General features: G+C 33.1%; 1 protein-coding gene across 7 annotated transcripts; it reads right to left on the minus strand.

The window, feature by feature from the left end:
* Positions 1-214: 214 nt before the first annotated feature.
* LOC117686270 (uncharacterized) lies at positions 215-22,103 on the minus strand. Of its 7 annotated transcripts, none has more exons than XM_066082590.1 (11): positions 21,999-22,103; positions 18,580-18,665; positions 16,199-16,325; positions 13,977-14,143; positions 13,425-13,632; positions 6,310-8,268; positions 5,393-5,487; positions 5,115-5,244; positions 3,181-3,341; positions 2,657-2,876; positions 215-1,269 (listed from the first exon to the last, which is right to left on the minus strand). In XM_066082590.1, the coding sequence occupies exons 7-11, from the start codon at positions 5,475-5,477 to the stop codon at positions 786-788; spliced, it is 1,080 nt and encodes a 359-aa protein (XP_065938662.1). In that variant the 5' UTR covers positions 5,478-5,487; positions 6,310-8,268; positions 13,425-13,632; positions 13,977-14,143; positions 16,199-16,325; positions 18,580-18,665; positions 21,999-22,103; the 3' UTR covers positions 215-785. The 7 variants fall into 7 exon arrangements, with proteins under 7 accessions (XP_065938662.1, XP_034316986.2, XP_065938661.1 ...); XM_066082589.1 differs by having other exon boundaries at positions 216-1,269; positions 5,393-5,520; XM_066082591.1 differs by having other exon boundaries at positions 216-1,269; positions 5,393-5,520; positions 18,564-18,665.
* Between the last annotated feature and the right edge of the window lie 220 nt (positions 22,104-22,323).

Genomic DNA, 22,323 nt, shown 5'->3' on the forward strand with positions numbered 1-22,323 from the left:
TACATGCGCGGAAATTATGCGCGTACGGTTCGCCATAGAATTCACGTCATTTCTATATAAAAGCAGTACAGTTTTCTTTGAATTTAAGACATTCAGTATAATAAAATAAATATTGCCTGTTTTGGAGGGTAAGAGTTGAAATTCACACCCCTCGAAAACCATTGTCAATGGTTTTCTCGGGGTGTCAATTTCAACTCTTACCCTCCCAAACAGGCACTATTTATATAATATCACATATCGTATGATACAATACAATCATGTATGATAGGATATAGTATAGTAATATCATCATTAGTGATATATTTTCTTATATATAATATGAAATTGCTTTTGAGCATTGGATCCTTATTTTTTGAAAGATAAAGTCCCATAACTGCAGCGGTGTGTGCATAAAAACTGAATAACAAGCGTTGTCTGCAAATGTGAATTATACATAAAAATTACTGTATTATCAAATGGGTAATTTCAAATTAATTGAAGAGCCACTGTAACAGCCACAAACGTGATCTTTAATTGTAGCTTTTGAAGTTGCACTTAACAGCGTTCAACGTTTGTGACATCACCATTTTTCTATATCCTTTCAGTCTTTTTTCTTTCAGAGATATTTTGATTTTACAAATTGTTACATGTAAATGGTATGGATTTCAACTACAAACTGCAACGAGGAATGTTTTAAAAACTAAATCAAGTCACTGACTACTGTAACTTTAAGAAATCCAATAAAATCTCAGGTACGAGATATTTATTTACGCCTTTTGAAATAAGAAACAAATTGCATTGCGTTTTCAAAAATTAGCTCTACAATGGATAGATGAGCTACAAATGTCGATGATATCGCGGAGTTTTAAATAATCCTTCAGCTGGGATGGAATGTGTAAGGTATCAATAGCTGGAAATATTGTTGTATCTTTAGAACTTTTCCTTAAACGTTCTCTTATTGCTGACCTACACATCTGTTTCAAGCTGACGGGTTCTTCAACATTAACGTCAATACGTTTCAGGTTTTCTCTGATGAATCGATTGTTTATGTCGGCGCTAGTTAAATGATACCCAGCCCCTAAAAACGTTTCCAATAAAGTACTAAACTGTACACAATCATTATTCGAGCGAAAACAATTGTGTCCACTGAACTGGAACCAAACATCACTGAGGTTATACATGTTTGGATCCACACCGTGCTGTAGAAGTAGGATTGCCGTGTCACATTTAAAATATGGTCCAGGAATATTTAAAGTCGTTGGGCGGTTGGCCTTAAAGACTCTCCCTCTCCTATGTGAAAAAGAACAATCGTGCATAAATCTGTATACATATATATGAAAACCATAAACGCAGTTAGTGCAATATAATTTTTTGGTAATGATTAAGCATTTATAATTTGTTTCATAGAAAAGTTAAAATACCACGGTGTGGTGTAGTTAAATGTTACCAGATACTTGTTGGTGTGACTTCAAATTGCGTCACACTCAGTTTTGATTGCTACGGCGAGCAAAAAAAGTAACCAGCTCTGACCACAAACTTTTTTTTACTTTTATCTCACCAAAGGTCGTGCTTTGCAAGCTTAGTCTAGTAGGGATGACAATTTAATGACATTGCCGTTTTTATTTCGTTACAATTATGTAAATATTAAAATTCATTTCAGAATTTTACGGACTACCATCGACTAGGTTGATGAGGCGAAGAAACCGCTGGGTTCCAAAATGTAGGTCTTATTATACACTGATGAAATTTGTGTACAAAATAGATCAACGAAGGTTTTGTGGGTTTTGTTTGTTATTTTAATCGTTCTTTCTCAGTCTTTTTATATGTGTCGCTTACTGAATTTAATTTTATCAAATTAAATCAAATGCTTAATTTGATTAGATAGAATAAAACTCCGGAAAGGACTCACGAATACCTTAAGTACAACGTATCTAATTTGTTTTGCGTATTGCGCACCTTAAAGATGGGTCTGTACATTGTAATAAATATTTGAATTTCAGTAATCCGACACAATCACTAAAACACTTGTAAAAATCGCTATTGACGCCATCTTTAACTGCTCTACGTCATCAATGCATATTTTTATGGTACAAGTATTGGCTAAACTTGGTATGACTGAGACATACTAAATGTGCTTTTTAACATTACTTAACATTCACACAAATTTCCTTTTTACATGACAATGTTTTAAAGATAGAATATAACCACCCCTGTGCTCTTGATTAGAAGTATTTTATCATAACAAATGTTAAACCACTCTCAAAATGTTCTGCATAACTCTTAGAATGTTCACAGTACTGTTTATGAAAAATTTAGGAAAATCAACTCTCTGCACTTTGGCATCCCTCCGAAAAGACGAAGTCGATGACATTGTCACTTTTGAATGATACTAAAATCATCATGTTAGTATTATGTCTCAATTCGTTAGACAGTTCATTGTTGATTTTTTTAAACTCTATTGTATTTGCAAGAATGCCTTTTTCCATTATATTCAATTTAGAAACAAATTTTGAAGTGGTCCCTTTTAAAAATCTAAATCGATAATTTTAACTTAAGTAAAATTTTTATGAACAAAATCACCACTGTGAAAATAAATTGGGTCCGTCGTCCTTAAGAGATCACATTCAACAGAAATAATGTATAGAAATAACAGCACAAAACAATCCAAATTATTTACCCGTAAAACAGACAAGGCCCCCATCGTGTGGTGTTTAACTTTGCCCCGGCCTCTAGATAAAGTTCCACGAGATCTCGAAGAGACGCTTGCGGTCGTCTACAGCTTTTAGCAGACCTGGAATAAGTTCCTCGGTTGATATCAAAGATACTGTATAGTTCGTTTACTGGTTCCTGGAGGTTCAAACACTGTGGACGACCTTTGAGACCATTTACATCCGCCCCTGTTCAATAAATCAAAGATATATTTTACTTGTAAAACAATTAACGACAAACAACAATGTATTAATGAATCAAAAATAATTTAGGAATGAATATGCAATTTTCTCTAAATTCATTTCATTTTAAATTACGAATTGTATACATCTGAACAGAAATAAAAAGACATTTTATCATAAATCCAGACAACTAACTTTATTGTGTTGATAAAGTTCATTGATGCAGTGAATAAATAAAACTATAGACAAAACAACATCAATTCTTTGTTTCTTTAATAAGTAAGTAAAACTTTTAAAGTAAAATCTCTACCTGAATTGAACAATAATTTAACCATCTCAGCATCTCGCGCATTTGTTGCATAATACAATGGTGGAACGCCCTCTTCAGACGCAAATCGGTTTTCCTGGGGACATAGGTTAACATCTGCCCCAAGTTTTATAAGTTTAGTGGCCAGTTTCAAATCCCTATACCTGAAATTCAGTAAATTTGCATAACATGTACAAAAAAAAAATAAAAACACCCGCGGAATACGCATATTTTGGAACTTTTTAAGCACACAATGTGCAAGAACAGAACCAGATTAATTTTAAGGGATTATTTGACACTTGTTGATATTAATGTGAATTAAAGTACATTATAATTATTATAATTATAATTTTCAAATTTTACAATATTTAACTAAAAAAATACGTTTAAAATATTTAGGAAAAGGTATAAATTTTTAAATCACCAGAGGGATTTGAATTGATACGTAGTGAACCTGTTTAACCCCTGCTCTACGCTGTCAGCTGACAACTTTGGGAGAGAAACTATTCATAAAATTACACTTGATTTAATGCATATTTCGATAAATAATACGTCACGACATGAAAGTGTTCCATACCACCTTAATCATAATATTTTCAACTGTAGAAATAATCAAATCGTCATTTATGACTTGAGCCTGTTTGTTCTATTTTGAAATCAACGTGACAAAGTGTATATTTGATGATATTTATTTAGAATAGGTTAAGGTCTGGACAGTGTGCAAATTTACCGTAAGGTGTAGTATAACTATATTTTTAAACTATGGTTTACAAAAATAATTCTCTTGTAGTAAGAGGGTCAATCAAAAAAATACGAAAACAATTGGGCTGTCTATCATAATTGTTTCATAAAAGTCATAACTTACAGATTATGTTATGCAGCAACACATATTTTATAGATATATGTAGTTTCATTCCATTTGATGAAGAGGTATTTCAGTTAACCGATTTTAAAACCAACATTTTTTGTCACCACGGCGCACGGTAACGTTGAAAACACGAAGTCAAGGTCACGCACGTACAGTTATTAAAAGAAATATCCAATCCTTATATCACCCTGAGTCTTCTGTGCTCTTCACCATGCAATTTAAATCGGCACTATATCACTTGTCTAATTTATTCACATTTGTTCGAAAATCATGAGTTTGTTCCTCAAAGTTTTCTTCTTTTTTACCGCATGTATCTTCGTTTACAGTAAAAAAAATCCCTAAGTGTCAGATGACGCTGTTTATTCTTTTGACAAAATATTTACAGATATTCTACTCTCTTCCGGTCTGTTTGATGTCCAAAATACAGTTACCACAACCCCAGCAAAATATGCAAAAGTTAAAAACAAATGTGAAAATAACCTTATACTTATTTTTCAACCATTGAGCATTCCACAGTTTTTATCGGCTTTTTTTTCGAGTTAAATCCATACTGTTTATACTCTTCGTTGCGCCGTGACGTTCGGCGACGTTAACGTTTTTAATCAATTTTAAGGACGACTAAATGTCTTTTGTTACTTATATCTGTTCAACAAATCTACATATCCCGTCATTATTTGGTACAAAGTATATCATGACAATTCTTAATTTTAGGTTTCAATATTATTTGTTTTTAAGCCCAATTTATGGAGATATTACTTTCAACATAATATGGTTTTTTGTTGACAGAACACTAAGTTTGACCGTGCGCCGTGACCTAATTTTTGCAGGATTAGATTCTAAATAATTCTTAGAAATAAAGGAATATATAAACTTTTTTTTATTTCAAATGGTTGAAAAAAATTATTTAAATATGTCTACTTAATTTAGTAGTGATATGATGCTAAATAACATAGCTATGGCAAAAGTCTTCGTATTTTTTTATGGACCCTCGTAGATATTTGATGTAATTTGACTTTATTGTTTTTACACAATTTAAGTTCAGGTATCGTCTATTACAAAATGAACTCACATGCATGCTATAACAAGGGGGGTATATTCTTTTAGGACCTTTATTCCATTGTTCTCGGAACATCCATACATTCCTCGCATCTTCAAGGTAACTTCATTTTTAACAAGAGTGTCGACACATTTTAATCGCACTGTAAATAAAAGAAAAAACAAAATGTTCAGAAAAAAGTAGATATTGCTTCTTCAAAATATAATGTTTTCAAGATGTTTATATTGGCTTACTGTGTCTTGATACAAATCAATTTTGATGCTTATTCGGAGTTGTTAAAGTAAGCTTACCTGACTTCCAGGCGTAATTTAGTAAATCCTCTTCATTTTTACACACTGGTGGTTCACTCGAGAAATATTGCAAAATTTGTCCCATCTTCGAACAGCTAGAACATCAATCATGAAAATCTGTTTATAATCTAATGGTATAAAGCAAGCATAATATTATTATTTTGAGAATAAAAAATCCAAGCTCTTTTTAAATAAATGAACCACATATATAACTGTTTAAAATTTTTAACAATGCGATTTTTTTTTCTCAATTTTAAATGATCTATCTTGAAGTTTGCAGAAAAGGGCCCCCTTTTTTTAACGATAAAAATATTCAAATTTTTTGACAAAAATATGTACATGAAGAACATGCTCTTAGTCAATAAATTTATCCTAATCCTAGTCGAAGACGAAATCAGATTATTTTATTCCTAAAGTCATTGATAAAATGGGTTTCCATACAATTTAATCTTTCTTAATGTTTACTGAATTTGATGTATGTAAACATGTTATTTAAAGCAGTTTCTGATTAATTAAGCTTGTAGATGAATGATTTTTGTTACAGGAATGATTTTAGGTACAATATTTATTCTATAAAAATAAATAATAATGTTTAAATACAAATACTTACCTGAAAACGCACCACAGGTGTGATGATTAGCTATGTGTGTTTGTTTACACCTTCACTTTATCATTCATTTGCCTATGTAAATCTCCGAAATGTGTCATACAAAAGTCACGTCAGGCGACCGACCAGTTTCTATTTTTGGAAATGACAACTTTTTCTTCGCATGCATGATCACACACAAAGAATCAAGTGATTAAATAATTGGAGGTCTGTGTTTGCTCAATGTTGGTATTTTGACCTTCACAAACAAACCAAATCATCAATGTTTCATTTTTTCCTATAATGACATTTTCCCGATTTTAACATTTACCTCGATTATGATGTGCTCAATTGTGACAAAGCGGCGGGTGTGAACGGTCAACAGAGGATGCTCACTCCTCCTAGGCACCTAATCCTACCTCTATCTTTTTAGAGGTCCGTGTTGCTCTGTTTTGAATTTGTACTTCGTTTTATGGATTTATGAGATGGTTGACAGTTTGTTATTGTCTTGCCCACATCCTATATCAAGCACTAGAATTAAATCGTTAGCCATACCTTGAATTTCGTAAACAGATGTACGGCAGCCATGTCTTGGTATAATATCTCTGTTAATTGTATGCTATAATACATTTATTTATACGAACCTAAGAATGGACCAGTCAAGATGCAAGACTTTACCCATATACGAAGTGCCAAATGAATCTTAGTTTTTTGGCAATTTTTTTTCCAAAGCATATCAGCTTTCAGCTCAGGTGAGCTAAAACAAATGAGACCCAGGGAAAGATTATTAAATCATTGGTTTCTTTCACTCTACAGAACCTTTCATAAATAATCAGGCATTTATCAAATTTGCATCACAGATTTACATAAATGTAGCGTTCCGTTCAAAAAAGCCGACTTTGACAAAATGACTGGTTTTAAACTTAAAGCAGCTCTTGACTTATCATCAACGTATCAAGATTAAATCATAAAACTTCACCCGTATCTATTGGGCGTGATAACATTTTGATGTAATTAAAATGTTCATATTTTTATCTTAAAATTTTTATAATGGATAAAAATGTTAAACAGAGTAGGTACAATGCCATACATTTAAAAAGACAGAAAACTATCAAATGTCATACTGTAAAGTTTTACGCAAAATATACAAAGCATAATACTATTTGTTATATTAAAAAACATCCAGTTTTGTAAACACAGTTGCCAGATACAAAGTTCCATATTTAAAATAAATGAGATTTGAAAACATTAGAAAATATTAAACTATCAAACTGAAAAGATAAGAAACTTGCAAATGATAAAAAAAATCTAAATCAAATTAAGTGTTAACGAACATTAATACTTAGTAAACAACCGACGTAGCCAAAAACATTATACAAGCTCAGTTTACAAAACAAAGGTTTGTGGGCATCGTATCTCTATTGTACCTGGTTGTTCATGGCATTAAAATTCAGGTTACTCATAACAAGTACCTTAGAAATGCATTGTAAATAAATAATAATGGAAAAAAGGATTAAAATTTGTAAACTTAAACATCTCATATGGAGATCATGCTTCCTAAATCTAATACTTTCTAAAAGTTTGTGAGATTTTTGTATTTATTGTATTACAGTAAAACACGCTTATAAAGAAGTCCCAGGGACGGGCAATAGTACTTTGTTAAAAGCGTAATTCGTTATATCCGTCAAGTTTACAACATGAAATAGAGACTTGGGGAATGAAATTCACTTTGCTGTAAGCGTCAATTCATTATAAGCGTGTTCGCTATAACCGTGTTTTACTGTATTGTATTTATACCTATTTATGTACAGGACCACCTCGACAATGACCATCTAAGCTGTCAATGTCGATGATATCAAGGAGTTTTAAGTAATCTCTCATTAATGTTGGAATATGTAAGGTATCAATGGCTGGAAATATCGTTGTATCCTTAGTACTCTTCCTTAAACGTTCTCTTATTGCTGATCTACACATCTGTTTCAAGCTGTTTGGTTCGGCAACATTTACACCAAAACGTCTCAGTTTTTCTCTGATGACTCGATTGCTGTGGTCGACACTTGTGAAATGATACCCAGCCGCCAAAAACGTCTCCAAAATAACGCTAAACTTGACACAACCACCGAAACACGAATAGCGAGTGTGTCTAGAAAATTGAAACCAGACATCGCTTATGTTATACATGTTTGGATCCACACCATGCTGTAGAAGTAGGATTGCACTGTCACATTTGAAATTAAGACCAGGTGAAATACTCGATGTTTCGTGTATGGGTTTGAAGACTTTTCCTCTCCTATATATTTTGGAATAAAAACACGAATTAATCGTTACAAACGTTATAAATCTAAACCCCAAAACCATTCAGAGTGTCTTATCTTTCATTAATAACTGCTCTCGTATGAGTGTAAACATGTTAAAGTTGTGTATTCAACACAAACATGCTTTGTCGAAGGTTGGATCTCATAAGGTTACCTACGTATAAAATAAAGTATATGTTCGATATAAGATAATAAAATTACAATCCTCTTGAATCCTGTATCACCATTTTTTGACATTGCCGTCCTCTAACAAATTAGAGGATTTAGTTCTTATTGTCATGATATCCATTTATCAATATATAGAGTTTCGTTTGAAGAAAAGATGAAACCGGCGTGAAATAAATAATTTGTATGTAATGATTAAGCAGTCTTTAACACAGGAATAATTCTGAAATCTAGATCTGTTTAAATAAACAAGCATTCTTCGAGCATTGCACAAGAAATACATGTTCCCTACCGGCACCCACCCACGCCCTAATTCTAAAACAATTATATTTTGTGATAAATAGGTCTGGAGAAAATTATTTTTAAACGTACAAAACCAAAAAGTATTAAAAACCGAGTCGTTTTGAATGAATTTTTTCATCAACTTTAAATTCAGCTGTATGTTATAATCTTAGGATTCATTTTGGGTCCATTTGCGTAAAACAACACACCGGTGTACATGTGAACATGACCATAATTGCGAGAATTTTTCAAAAATAAATAACTTTAACACCTGTTAATAAAAAGGGAATCGTAGTTGAACTCAATGAATGAAAATTTCTGTTTAATGGAATGGTACAGATAAATTTGCACCATAAAATTTCATCCCGCCTCTCAATGTCTTACCTTTATTTATAGGAACACTGATCGAGTCTATAACTAACCCTATCGTAAATAAGTGCTTATTTAAAATTGATAAGTAATACGTAAATACTTGAGGATAAAAGTAACAAAAGTCAAATGTTCTCTGGAGGGCACACATGAGGCTGCACATTAAAACCAATTTAAAAAACTAATCAAAATGTAACTATAATCGGGCCATTATACATATATCATGCAAACAAAGCGAGGCCATAATTGGGGTAGGGATGACCAAGGGGTCATGTGATGTCCTAGTTCACAAGGAACAACAATCTCTTTTGTTTCACTTCCGATGATGACTGGAAATGACAGACGACATTCCCTGATTGTGCATTCAACAAATCATATATTATATATAGATTTTCGTCACCGAAAGCAAGATTTTTGTCTTGCCAAAATGGCCGAATGATAAAAACGGTTGCCGCTCACTGCTAGGTAAGTGGGTTCCAGAGGTCTTAACTCCAAGGCCGGGCAAAGGTAGAGCTCCAAGATGGTGAATTTCCCTGTGCTGTATGTATATCTATTTCATTCGCTATGGGTAGATATTAGTGTAGCAGCTTCAGCAAGATATTTCACTTGTGGATACAAGCACCAGATTTTGCATGAAGGTTCCTTGAACATTACTTGATCAAAAAATATCATTGGCCATTCAAGTTTTAGTCATTTTCAAGATGGCAGCCTCTTATTTCAAAATGGCGCCTTTTTTCATAATGTTTCATTTTAAATATTTCTGGGTAATGTTTTTTTTTTCTGTGAAATTATGAAGAAAAATTTGTTGTTTAATATAATTTGATGTTCATTTCATATATGAACACTCTGCGCATGCGTTTAAAAAGATGCTGCAGCTCATTTTTAATGTACATGATCTAATCGTCTAAGCAGTTGCACTGCAAAGAGCAGTGCAAAATAATTCGGACTTGAAACAGTTGCATTCCCTAGAACAACTAATATTACATCAACATTTCAGAAGTGTTTGACAGGAAGCCGTAATTGATGGTAAGGATGTCCCGTGTGAAACCGAAAAAACCGCAATCTTATCCCAACCCTATCTGGAAGGGGATGCTGTGGTTTTTTACTTTCATAGTAACTGACCCAATGTATTGTGACCCATAGAAAATGCACAAGTCGGTTGGTATTCGTTTTACAAGATTAATTAAAACTCCGCAACTTATTTCAATATTCCGCGATATCGGGAGTCGGTGGTACGAGCGCCTTGACCGTCGCTCTCCAATTGTCGAATAATTAAACATGGCCAACAATTACATATAGATAACAAAACATTTTTAACAATAGAGAATAATAGAAAAGTAAATATAAAGAGCTACTTTAATTAACGGATTACTAAGATAAATTGAGTGTCAATTAAGGGTGTCCGGATCAAAGTCACTCAACGCCAGTGACAAGGGAAAATGTGTCATGTCCAAGGGGAACATTTCACACGATAATAGTATGTCCAGCTTGCAATACAGATCTCTTAATATGCTCTACAATTAATCTTGAGGGATCGAGGGATGCCATTGTATGGAAGCTGCTTACGAGCAAAGAGGCCAAGATGCGTGTCATTTACTGTATTGGAAGTGCAAGACCGAATGTACATGATGTGTACAAATTCTTCTGGTTTATTAATTATATGTTCTGTCACACTGTCATAAGGAGAACTTAAGAATCTGAGTACCTCTGTTATGTTTTCAAACACATTTCAGCCTGCCATTCTGTCATTTTACCTGTCTCAACAAATGCGAACTCTGTATCCCAGTCCGTGAATGCATGAAAGAATGACAATGCTTTGATCTTGGACCCAGTGATCCAACAATGATATGAACTGGTATCCATCGCAAATACTTGCCCTTTCCAAATGTCACCCATAACTCATCATCATTTTAATCATCAAAAACAACCACACCAATAACAACAACAATCTGTATCCGAACCCACTGTGATTATTGAATTGATAGTACTCACGTCTGCATGTTTTGCATTTGCATTTTGCATTGATTTGCATTTTTTCCTTTGTTGCAACTATAGTAGTTTCTGTCGTAATAGTAGCAGATACGATTTGGTCCGCTTAAATCCAGATGGTCTTGTTTTGTTCTCGTTACACCGAAAAAAAGTGTTCCAGGAGTTTGGCGGTCTAGTGTTTCTAGTTATCTTCCGTCTAGATCTAATGCCTCTTTTTCTTCTAGTTTCACCTTCAAGTTAATGGTTATCATCTTTGTAAACATCGAAGACAATAGCCTTGCGCAAGCGAAGTGCGCTAGGATAATGTCATTGGCATAGTTATCAAAGGTTTGACATTGTTCGGTTGTTTTGAATTAACTATAATGATGGACCGTCAATAACAAGTGAGGGAACTGTCGGTACACTGTTTGGCAATACTTGACTAGCTTCCAAAATAGGCATCGACTAAGATTTCACACAAGTATTCAAAAAATCATTTTGAGAAAGCGAGGGGGGGAATTTCTGGTTTTATATTCCAAAAATTCTTGTAAATCTCATTGCTCTGACAGGAAATAAAAGTCTAGATAACAGGCTACAGTCATCTTCTAAATTTGCTAACTATGTCTTTGAAGAATCAGCTTTTTGTTTGGAAACTTTACCATTAGAAAAACTGAATCACTGAATTTTTGAAGCATAGCCATTGCACAAGCCCATGAGCAGAACAGTGCAATTGTAAAAGGTGATGATGGTGCGATATTGCTGACTGTCAAAGAATCTAGAGGGTAGGTAACTGGAAACAGTAGACTTGGAACTCTTTTTTTGGTGTATCGAGAAAAAACTGAACTATTGGGTTTTTAGCAAACAAAATCGTATCTGTAACTATAACGACAGAAACTACTATAGTTGTAACTAAGGAAAAATGTTGTCAGTAACAGAGCTATAGATACAGACTTTGTATCATCTTGAAACCATGAAGAAGCTGACATTTGTATGTTCCTACATACAAAACATGAAGCCTTGGGTAGTAACAAATCAAGTTCGGATACAGATTGTTGTTGTTATTGGTGTGGGTGTTTTTGATGATTTGAGGGTTGATGAGTTATGGGTGAAAGGGCAGGAATTTGCGATCGATACCAATTCATGATAATATTTGGTCAGTGGGTCCAAGTTCAAAAGCACTTTAATTCTTTCATGCATTCACGGATTGTGATACAGAGTCCGTATTTGATGGGACATGTAAAATGACAGCATGGAAGGCTGAAATGTGTTTGAGAGCGTTGCAGAGGTATTCGGATTTTTAAGTTCTCCTTGTGACTGTGTGACAGAACATATAATCAATTTGTACACATCATGTATGTTCGGTCCAGCACTGCTAATAGAGTAAATGACACGCGCCTTGACCTCTTTGCTCGTAAGCAGCGTCCGTACAATAGCATCCCTCGATCCCTCAGAAGCTGCTCTTGTAGAGCATATTAAGAGATCTGTTTTGCAAGCTAAACATACATTGGGTCGGTTACTATGTAAGTAATAAAACTCACCATCCCTTTCCAGATAGGGTTGGGATAAAGATTACGGTTTTCAGATTTCACACTGGACATCCTTACCACCAATGGCGGCTTCATGTTAAGAACTACTGAAATGTTGATGTAATATTAGTTTTTCTGGGGAATGCAAATGTTTCAAGTCCGAATTATTTTGCACTGCTCTTTGCAGTGCAACTGCTTAGACGATTAGATCATGTACATTAAAAAATGAGCTGCAGCATCTTTTTGAACGCATGCGCAGAGTGTTCATATATGAAATGAACATCAAATTATATCATACAACAAATTCTTCTTCATAATTTCACAGAAAATAAAAACATTACCCAGAAATATTTAAAATATCATGAAAACATTATGAAAAAGACGCCATTTTGAAATAAGAGGCGGCCATCTTAAAAATGACCAAAACTTGAATGGCCAACGATATTTTATGATCAAGTAATGTTCAAGGAACCTTCATGCAAACTTTGGTGCTTGTATCCACAAGTGAAATATTCCATCCACTATCCGCTACACTATATATGTTAATTTGAGTGTTATTGCAATGTTTGTGCCTATGCCTTTTGAAGAACATCTATTTACGCATTTTTGTCACATTACATTTTAAAGGAAAAAAACTTGGCGAACGGAGGACCTTAATATAAGAACTGAGCAAACAAAGAAAGTTTTCAAACTTGTTTGGAAATCGGAATGGGGACAGAATGACTGACAAACTGTGATAAAGACGAAATTCTCTCCCTCTTTTCTGTTTTCGCATAATAAGAACGAGGTGATATTTTGAGAATATAATCTGTTATAATTACCCAAAAAACAGACAAGGTCCCCATCTGGTTGTGTTCAACTTTGCCCCGGCCTCAAGATAAAGTTCCAAGAAGTGTTGTGGGCGGTAACAGTCTTTATTATACCGGGAATAAGTTCGTCTAACGTGATCAAAGATACTGTACAATTCTTCCTCGGGTTCCTCAAGTTCGACACACTGCCGACGACCTTGAAATCCATTTACATTTGCCCCTATATATTCAACAAATATATAAGTTCATGACAAGAAATAACGCTGAATAACAAACCAAACAACCCCCCCCCCTTTTAAAACATTGTGTTAATTAATTGAGAATTTTAAAAAAAATGATGAACATAGAGTCAAGTAAAATTATTTGATTTGAACTTACGAACAACATATTATAAAACATGCATTGAGAAACATTTCATTACAAAATCAGACAAATTACTAATTGTAATGATGATATAGATCATTGGTGAGATCTATAGAATAAAGATTGTCAAAAAGAATTATTCCTTTCTTTTATTTCATTTATATGTAAAACAAAAAAAAAAGGGGGAAAAACGAGCTCTACCTGAATTCAACAATAATTTGACTATCTCTACATCTCCAACATTTGTTGCAAAATACAATGGTGGGACACCCTCTTCGGACGGAAATTGCATATCCCTAGGACGAACTTGTAAGTTTACGTCTGCACCAAGTTTTATAAGATCAGTGGCTAGTTTTAATTCCCTATACCTGAAATTCAGTTGGAACATGTATTACAAACAGCTGTCCATCACGTTGTTACGTTATTTCAAAACTTTTCAAGCACAAAATAAACATAAATAAAATCTTGATAAATTTAATCAATTTTTTGAATAATCATCTATGACATAATTTGACAAATGTCCCATTTATATATATATATATATATATATATATATAAAGAGAGAGAGAGAGAGAGAGAGAGAGAGAGAGTATGATAAGGCTAAAATATGCAAACTAACAATCTGTTATAAAATGAAAGGAAATAAAATTAATCCTTTCGGAGAAGATATGTGATATAATAGCATCCATATGCATGTTATATAGATGCCTTTTGGCTCGGGCTCATCATTCTAATCGGCTCGGTATACAAACCCTTTTCAAAATCAACTGGGGCTAAAAGGTAGCAAAAAGTTTAGCTCGTTCATATTTAAAAAAAATTCTTACAATCTTTTTAATTTAAAATTTTCCAAAGGCAATAGTCCAGCCACTATCATTAATGTATCGGACATCAATTTTGCACTAGACAAGTCCAACATGTTTTTGACCATAAGGCAATCAAAGGACGACCAATTTGGCAGAGGCTGAGAGGGGTAGCTTTTTGCATTGAAAAATCTTCCAGTTTTCATTGTCCAGTAAGGTATATGTTAGCCTTTATGTCTATGAGGCCCTTAATTAACAGTCTATTATTCTGTCAATTTGATGGTAGCCTATTCACTAGATTTCAGTTCTCAGCAGTTATAAATAAAGCCATTAGGCCTAAAGCGCTAGGACTGCATAGCCATCGATACAAAGTACATTCTTTTCGGATAGGGGCTGCCACCGCTGCATATCAGCAAGGTTGCCATTCAGATTCTATTTGAGAGTCAGGCAGATGGAAATCACAAATTTGTAAATCCTATATTCGTTGCCCTATTAAAGTAGTTAGCTGTTAAACTCTCTGCTTTCAGATTCTGCAGTATGGTGTGTGGGGTCTTCCATTATTAAACATGTCTTTCTGGCAGCCATGCTTAGAACAGGAGGGATTAACTTGGGGTTGAAAAAATTGAAAATAGAAATATGGTGGCATGGTTATGCCGGATTAAATTTCACTGACCTATGAAAAAAAGGTCATATATCTTACTAGATTAGAGTAAGCCCCTGACTTTCTTGTTAATCATTGTGGGGGTAATGATTAAGGTGACTCTGACTGGCTCCTCGCTGAGTTGATAGAACATATGTCCAAGAGCATAACCAGCCTACCGAAGACTAAGTTAGTTTGGTCGCAAATATTGCCACGCAAGTCTTATAGATATTCTTCAGATCTTGAAGCTATGGAGACAATAAGGCAACATCATGTCAAAAACAGGGCTTGGGGCATATATTAAAACAAAGATATTATTGGGAACATCAACCAGTTTTCGGGGCAATGGTAATGTGCATCTCAATCCTTTGGGTAACAACAAATTCTTGAGTGACATTCAGTGGGGCCTTGAATATTTCCGGAAAGGGCTTGAGACCGTATTTCCGGCCGAACGCCAATGAAGGGTTATTTCACATACAAACAATGCAACTTAATACTAAATAGGGTATCCCTAAAGCATTATAATCATAAATTTAATAGATGGCTTTTGGTCGTGGGTGAGTTGAATTGGGCTCCCCTTGTGGGGTAACCTTAAACCATTCAACTAATGTGACAAGTTTGTGTAAATAATTAACATATATATTGTTCGCAGTTAACCCGGAACAATCAAATACTATTGATTTGATGCTGCTGCTCATTTTGTGCTTCTTGCTGCTGCTGCTACCACCTTACATTCTAATTATAGACATTCAAATGTTCAAACTGCTTTTATTGCCACGACCAAAAACACCAAACAGTAAAAATCTAATTACACAATTACTTGTGTTTGGTAATTTCTTCCATATAGATAATAGCTTCTATATGCAAGTTAATTTTAAGACACAATTATCTGTGTTTGGTAGTTCCTCCTATATAGATAATGTGATTTTGTTTGTGAATGCACCATTTTATTCCAGGCATTATATAGTGTACAATTAACTCACATGCAGGCTATAACTAAAGGAGTATATTCTTTGTAAACTTCCATTCCATTCTCCTCTGTATATCCAAATATTCTCGTCCATAAGGTTACCTTATTTATGATAAGAGTGTCGACACTTTTTAATCGCACTGTAAAACAAAATCCTTAACATAAATCATATAAAATAAAAATAAGAATATGAGAAAAATATTTAAAAATTTTCTTATATGTAAAATTGTCTGTAAAATTTACCAATGATTGTGCATGATTATAGATCAACGTACTTTTCAATTATTTACTTACGAATTTTTTTTATTTGGTCAAATTTTCCTAGATTTAGGGATATTAATCATAGAATTACTTTGTTTGCAATCAAAAAGCATTTTGGTTTTCATTTTTTTTTTTATGATTCAAGAAGTATTTATTCAATGATGTTTGAATACAATGAAAAAGAATTGAACGGATACCATACCTGTACGTATTTTGTCTTACAGTCAAGGAACACTAAACAATGTTTTTGACAGAGTATAAGTCTGTAATACATGTACATTTAAAACTTTGTCCAGTGTGAGATTTTTCTGTTTAACACCGTTTTTTTTACAAAGTCGCTATTAAACATGAAAAATACAACGTTTGCTGTAATAAAATGATAATTGATGGAATGCGCTAATCCATGAGGTAATTGGTTTTTTTTTACTTATTAATATCAAATATATTTATTGAAATAATACTATGTGCTTCCTTTTTTTGACTTGCATTGGATGTATATGTAGCACTCGGACGAAGGCGTCATAACAATGATTTAAATGAAATGAGATTATGACTCAGAGTTTACTCACTGGGCGTGTTTAGTTGAGACATGCTGTTTATTATGGTACTTTTATTTTTATGATTGAAATGAATTCTTACATGCATCTGTTTCTCACATTCATGTAATACTTGATTAAAGATATAGATCTTTGTTGAACAATCTATATGGAACAGCAAAAAATCTAAATCGAACGAAAACGTATTATGACAAAGTGGTGTATATACTGAAGAGATTCTGATCAGAAAATACATGTAACACAGTTAAGACATGTTTTGTTATTTTTTTTATTTTTTTAAATTGTATTTATTTTACAATATATTATACTAATAATTTAATTGTATTTAATATTATTTTAACCTCTGAGTTGAGGAGGATCCATGATTTGACGTCAGGGGCCGACAGTAATTAATATATAAAAACCAGTGGGTCTGGGGTCCCTGAAGCCCTATTTGATCGAGGGCAAAGCCTTGGTAGTGGCAGAGGGGATGGAGCCCATAGCAGGTCATGAATGATAAAAAAAAGATAATCAAAATTACGATTTGTTAAAAAATGCAACCAAGCCATCAGAAGCTGCTTCTGCCTTGATTAAATTCTAGAAACGTATCCTTTCATTTCTACATCTCTTTGATTAATAAATGGGTGTAAATTATATTTATTTTAAGATTCCAATGTTTAAAACACTGTCTGTTTTGGTTATACTTTCTTACCAATTTTAAAATGTAGATGATTTCAAAATATACTGCAAAGTGCAAATATATCAAAGAAAATCATCATAAATTGAATGAGGAACCTTAAACTTTGGTGGAACATTGTCATAACTAGTTAAATCATTGTTTACTTTCATAGTAAACTTTGTAATAAAGAATAGTTAAGTGATAAGACACGATGTAACATACTTACATGTGTACTTACAAATCTACTGTGCAAGTTTTGATTACATTAAACATGTTAATTAAGTCTCTTAACATTGGAAAACATACTATCACAATCGATCAATTGTCTTAAGTGGTTGATAAATCATGTAATTCATTGTAGGAACTCTGTTTTATAGGTTTTCTTTATATTACACAACTGGACACACAGGATTTCTATGTAGAAAAGCCTTTAGTTTCTGACAATGTCGATAGTTAGACCCACGATACGTTTCATTTCGTTGGTATCTTAAATTTGAAAATTGAATCCGCCACTTTAAATAAAAATATTGCTGAGAAGGGAGCCACATAAGGTACATTGAACAAACTGAGCAAACATGACGATACATTTTGCAGTGTTTTTTTTTTAAACCAAGCATTTAATTTGCACGTTCAGATTTTTGAAGTTATACTTGTACTCTACATGTCGGGATCTAGATGGAAGATCGTAATGAAAACAAATCCGAAACTCAGGTATCCCCCCACCCCCCAAACGACAGAATATTCATACTTATTATTACTGAATTCACAAATAACCTAAAATAGGGATCTATTCCCCCTTGAAAACAAAACATTTCCTCGAAATCATACCCCTTAAAGAAATATCCGGATCCATGCATGCTAAACACTTGCATGGTACAATGTACTTTAAAATGTAGAATTACAATTTGTTTGTCTTACGTGAGTTCCAGGCGTAGCTTATTAAAGCGTCCTCAAGTTCTGGTGGTTCACTTAAGAAATATTGCAAGATGTTTCCCATCTCCAAACTGCAAAAAAACCAAGAAAGTTTATTTGAAATCTATTTATCAATCAATTATATAATTAATTTGAGATCAAAAACCTCTTTCAGTAAAGAAAAAAACTGGAGCGCTTTTTTAAAAATAAGATAGAAATGCACACCTTTTATTCTTTAAAATTATGTATTTTAGACTCATACATGATTGTACACTTGTCAGGTGATATCTCAGAATGAGTCAATAAATTCAAATAACTTTAACCAAAACGCTAGAAATTCTTTTAACGTGAATAAATTATTTTTTTAATTTTCAAAAGTAATTCTTAATGGAGAGACATTTGAAAATTTCTACCTATCTCTCACGTAATTAAAAAAAATTCAATATGTATATATAACACGTAAAACCGTATTTTTTTCAAAAACGGAAGATATCTTTCAATTTGATACACCTTTTAAATGGTCAATAATTTGTATACTAGTTTGTAAGGACAGTTCTTTTTATTAATAGCGAGCGCAGCGAGGCGGCGCGAAGCGCCGCTTGCGTAGCGAGCTCCATAGACAACGTGTACGAACGGAGGAAATTCGCGTTGTAATCTGCACATTGTTCAAAGAAAATTTTGTGGACCCGCGTGAAACGTTCTACTATCCCAGTGATCCTTTGCGGTGCATAGCAACATGGCGGAACAGGAAGCGTTTCTAAGGAAAATTCTTACCTGTAAATCGCATACATTATTTTCATTTACCAATAAAAAGTCCTTCAAAAACACCAAAGTATGCAACCAATATGCTTACCTAAAAAAAAACTGTACCTATCTGAACTTTTGCTGACATATGACGTCATTTCCTTCCCCGAATTTGTCCGACATATTTACGAAAACTGTCGAGCGCAAAAGAAAGTTAAGTATGACGTCACAGTGATCTCGCGTTTTAATTTCCCGCGATACATTTAGAGGTGGATCAAGCATCTGTATTGGATGTAACGTGTAGGAAGTATTCAGTATCAGTGTTAACGGTGACTCTTTGGCTGATTAGTTTTGTTTTGATAATTTTTTTGCTTAGTAAATACACATGCAATCATATATGCATACGTTAGGTAGGTGACAAAAATTATTAAAAAAGAAAAGTCCAATTATTATTAGATCTACGTGCAGCCATGTCATTCTGTAATGAATAAATAAAAGGAAAACAATTGAACTGTTAAAATATCTACATGTATTTGTTATAGTTGCATATGTGGTCAAACCTTTCAAAAATATTGGATATCATACACCAAAAAAGAGTGAGGGCACATGTCTACATATAGAGCTTAAAAAAAATTGATGTCACAGAGGAAAATAATTAAAACACAGGTAACAGCAAGGAACAGAATGAAAAATAACACAGACACACAATTTATTGTTTACTGATTTTAATGATCGATAAAAAATAATTGTATTTACATAAAAAAAACCAAACGGCTTTTTGTTTATCAAAATATTTTAGTAAGTCTGTTTAACATTGTATTAATGTTCAGTGGTAGTTTGTTAAGAGTAAAAACCTAGGAAGGGACCATTGGAATAAAAGTTTGATAACTTCGGGTTCCTTGCGGTGGTAAAAGTTTTCGAGACAAAGCCAAAGTTTTTTGGCTAGGGAAAGTCCACTGGTTGCATTTAACAATGATTACAAATGTGTGGTTTCTTCTGCGCTCGCCCAAACGGTAACATCGTAAACCATATTAAATATCGCGCGCTTTATAAATAGAAATTACACGACCACCATGCTCTAACAAGTTTTCTGCGGGAATGGTAATGCAACTCTCAGGGGTGAATGAGGAAAAATTTCCACTGATCAATAAGACGTCACAATAAGCAACATGATGTCATATTGCACTCAAGAAACCTTATATTAAGAAACTCGTGAAATTTTGTCACTGTCAAACAGATCATATAATCTATATATCAGTTTAATCAAATTTGACCTTTCGCATAAAGGTCCGGTCAAGGTCACAATAATTTCCCTCAACTTAAAGGAAGATAAAAATGAATGTAGTTATCTGCAGTTATATAGACATCTGTTTAAGGTATGAAGTTTCTATTCTTCAATGCAATGAAAGAACATTAGAATGAATGTAATTATCTGTAGTTATATAGACATCTGTTTAAGGTATGAAGTTTCTATTCTTCAATGCAATGAAAGAACATTAGAATGTCTATCAGCGTATACTTATTAATCGGAATAAACATTAAAACTTAAATGTTATTGCTTAGACCGCATTTTCTCTAATTTTCTTAAATTTTGAAGATATTTCTATTATGTTTGATGCTCCCAATATTACAATATTTTTTATTGTTACACAAAAATCTATTTATAGAATGAGCGCTTAAAAAGCTTATTAAAATGTAATTTGAAAGGCCAATCATATTTTAAAAACATATTCTGAACCGCAAGTATCTTATCATTAGTTCATATTAGAAAAAAAAAATCAAAAATTAATGTTATTGTTTTCAAAATGCTAAATAGACTCATGAATCTACAGCAATACTGAATTGCAAAAACATGATATTTTCCTACGCCAACGTTCCATCAAAAATATTGTATTTAAAAGTTTGATTACTATTTCTATGGCAAGTTGTGTGATAGTAAAAAAAAAGAACGAAAAATATGATATTTTAATTTTCTTTCATCTTGATTTAAAGAACATTAATTTTCATCAATTTTACTTTTGACATGTCGAAAACCAGAAAGACTCCTTCCTTTACTGTGAGGTTCTACCATTGCACGGCAGCTTCAAAGAGCGACAGGAGCAGTACTAAAATCCATAATGAACATTCACTTGATATTAACATTTAGCATTGTTTTCATAAAAATAAACATTTTTTTTAAAATGACAATAATATCGACAATTATTAAACTCGGAGTTGCCTTAACCTACCCGCGTATGTATTAAAAACTTTTATTTCTTGGGGTTTATGTTTGTCGGTATGAAAATTCCTCTTGGATCGTAGGACGTTATTTCGTTGGTTGCAAGTTTGTGAGAATTTTAGTAAATATAAAACAAATGATGGTAAATACGTTTGTAGGGAGGGTGTAAATATACGGGCAAGGGTTACCCACGAAAGTCACGAACATTGGTCCTCCACGAACAGTGATGATTCCACAGCATCGAAAACAAATTATTTTTCCATCTGGAGATTTTTCTTTTGAACTATTGATAAAACGGGTTTCCATACAAATATGTTTGTATTAGATGAATGTAAAATGAATGATGATTTTAATTGATGACTTAACACGTCTTTTTAAGATTTATTTGAGCAGAATCTTGTAAACGATATTTTTTAAAAATGAAAGTTTTCAAGAAAATTCAAAATAAAGCTTACATACTTACATGTTACTAAGATCACAGGAGATGACCCTGAAAATAGTTTTGTGCAGTATAATTCATTTGTTTATACAGTCTATTTCTGCAATGTGTCATACCATGTCAGGTGACAGTCAGCGGAATTCTATTTTTTGAAATGACAACTATTTCCCCACATGCATGACTACACACATGATATATGAATTCGTGTTTTATATCCATTGGAGAGCAAAGTGAAAATAAAAATGTTACGTGCACCGAAATTCTCTCCATTTTTTTTTTTATTCTTTTGTCCTTTCCTTTATTTTGATAAGTGTATAGCAGCCATGACAGAATATAATTTCCTTTTATA

The sequence above is a fragment of the Magallana gigas genome, chromosome 4 (assembly GCF_963853765.1).
Source record: "Magallana gigas chromosome 4, xbMagGiga1.1, whole genome shotgun sequence".
Classification (NCBI taxonomy): domain Eukaryota; kingdom Metazoa; phylum Mollusca; class Bivalvia; order Ostreida; family Ostreidae; genus Magallana; species Magallana gigas.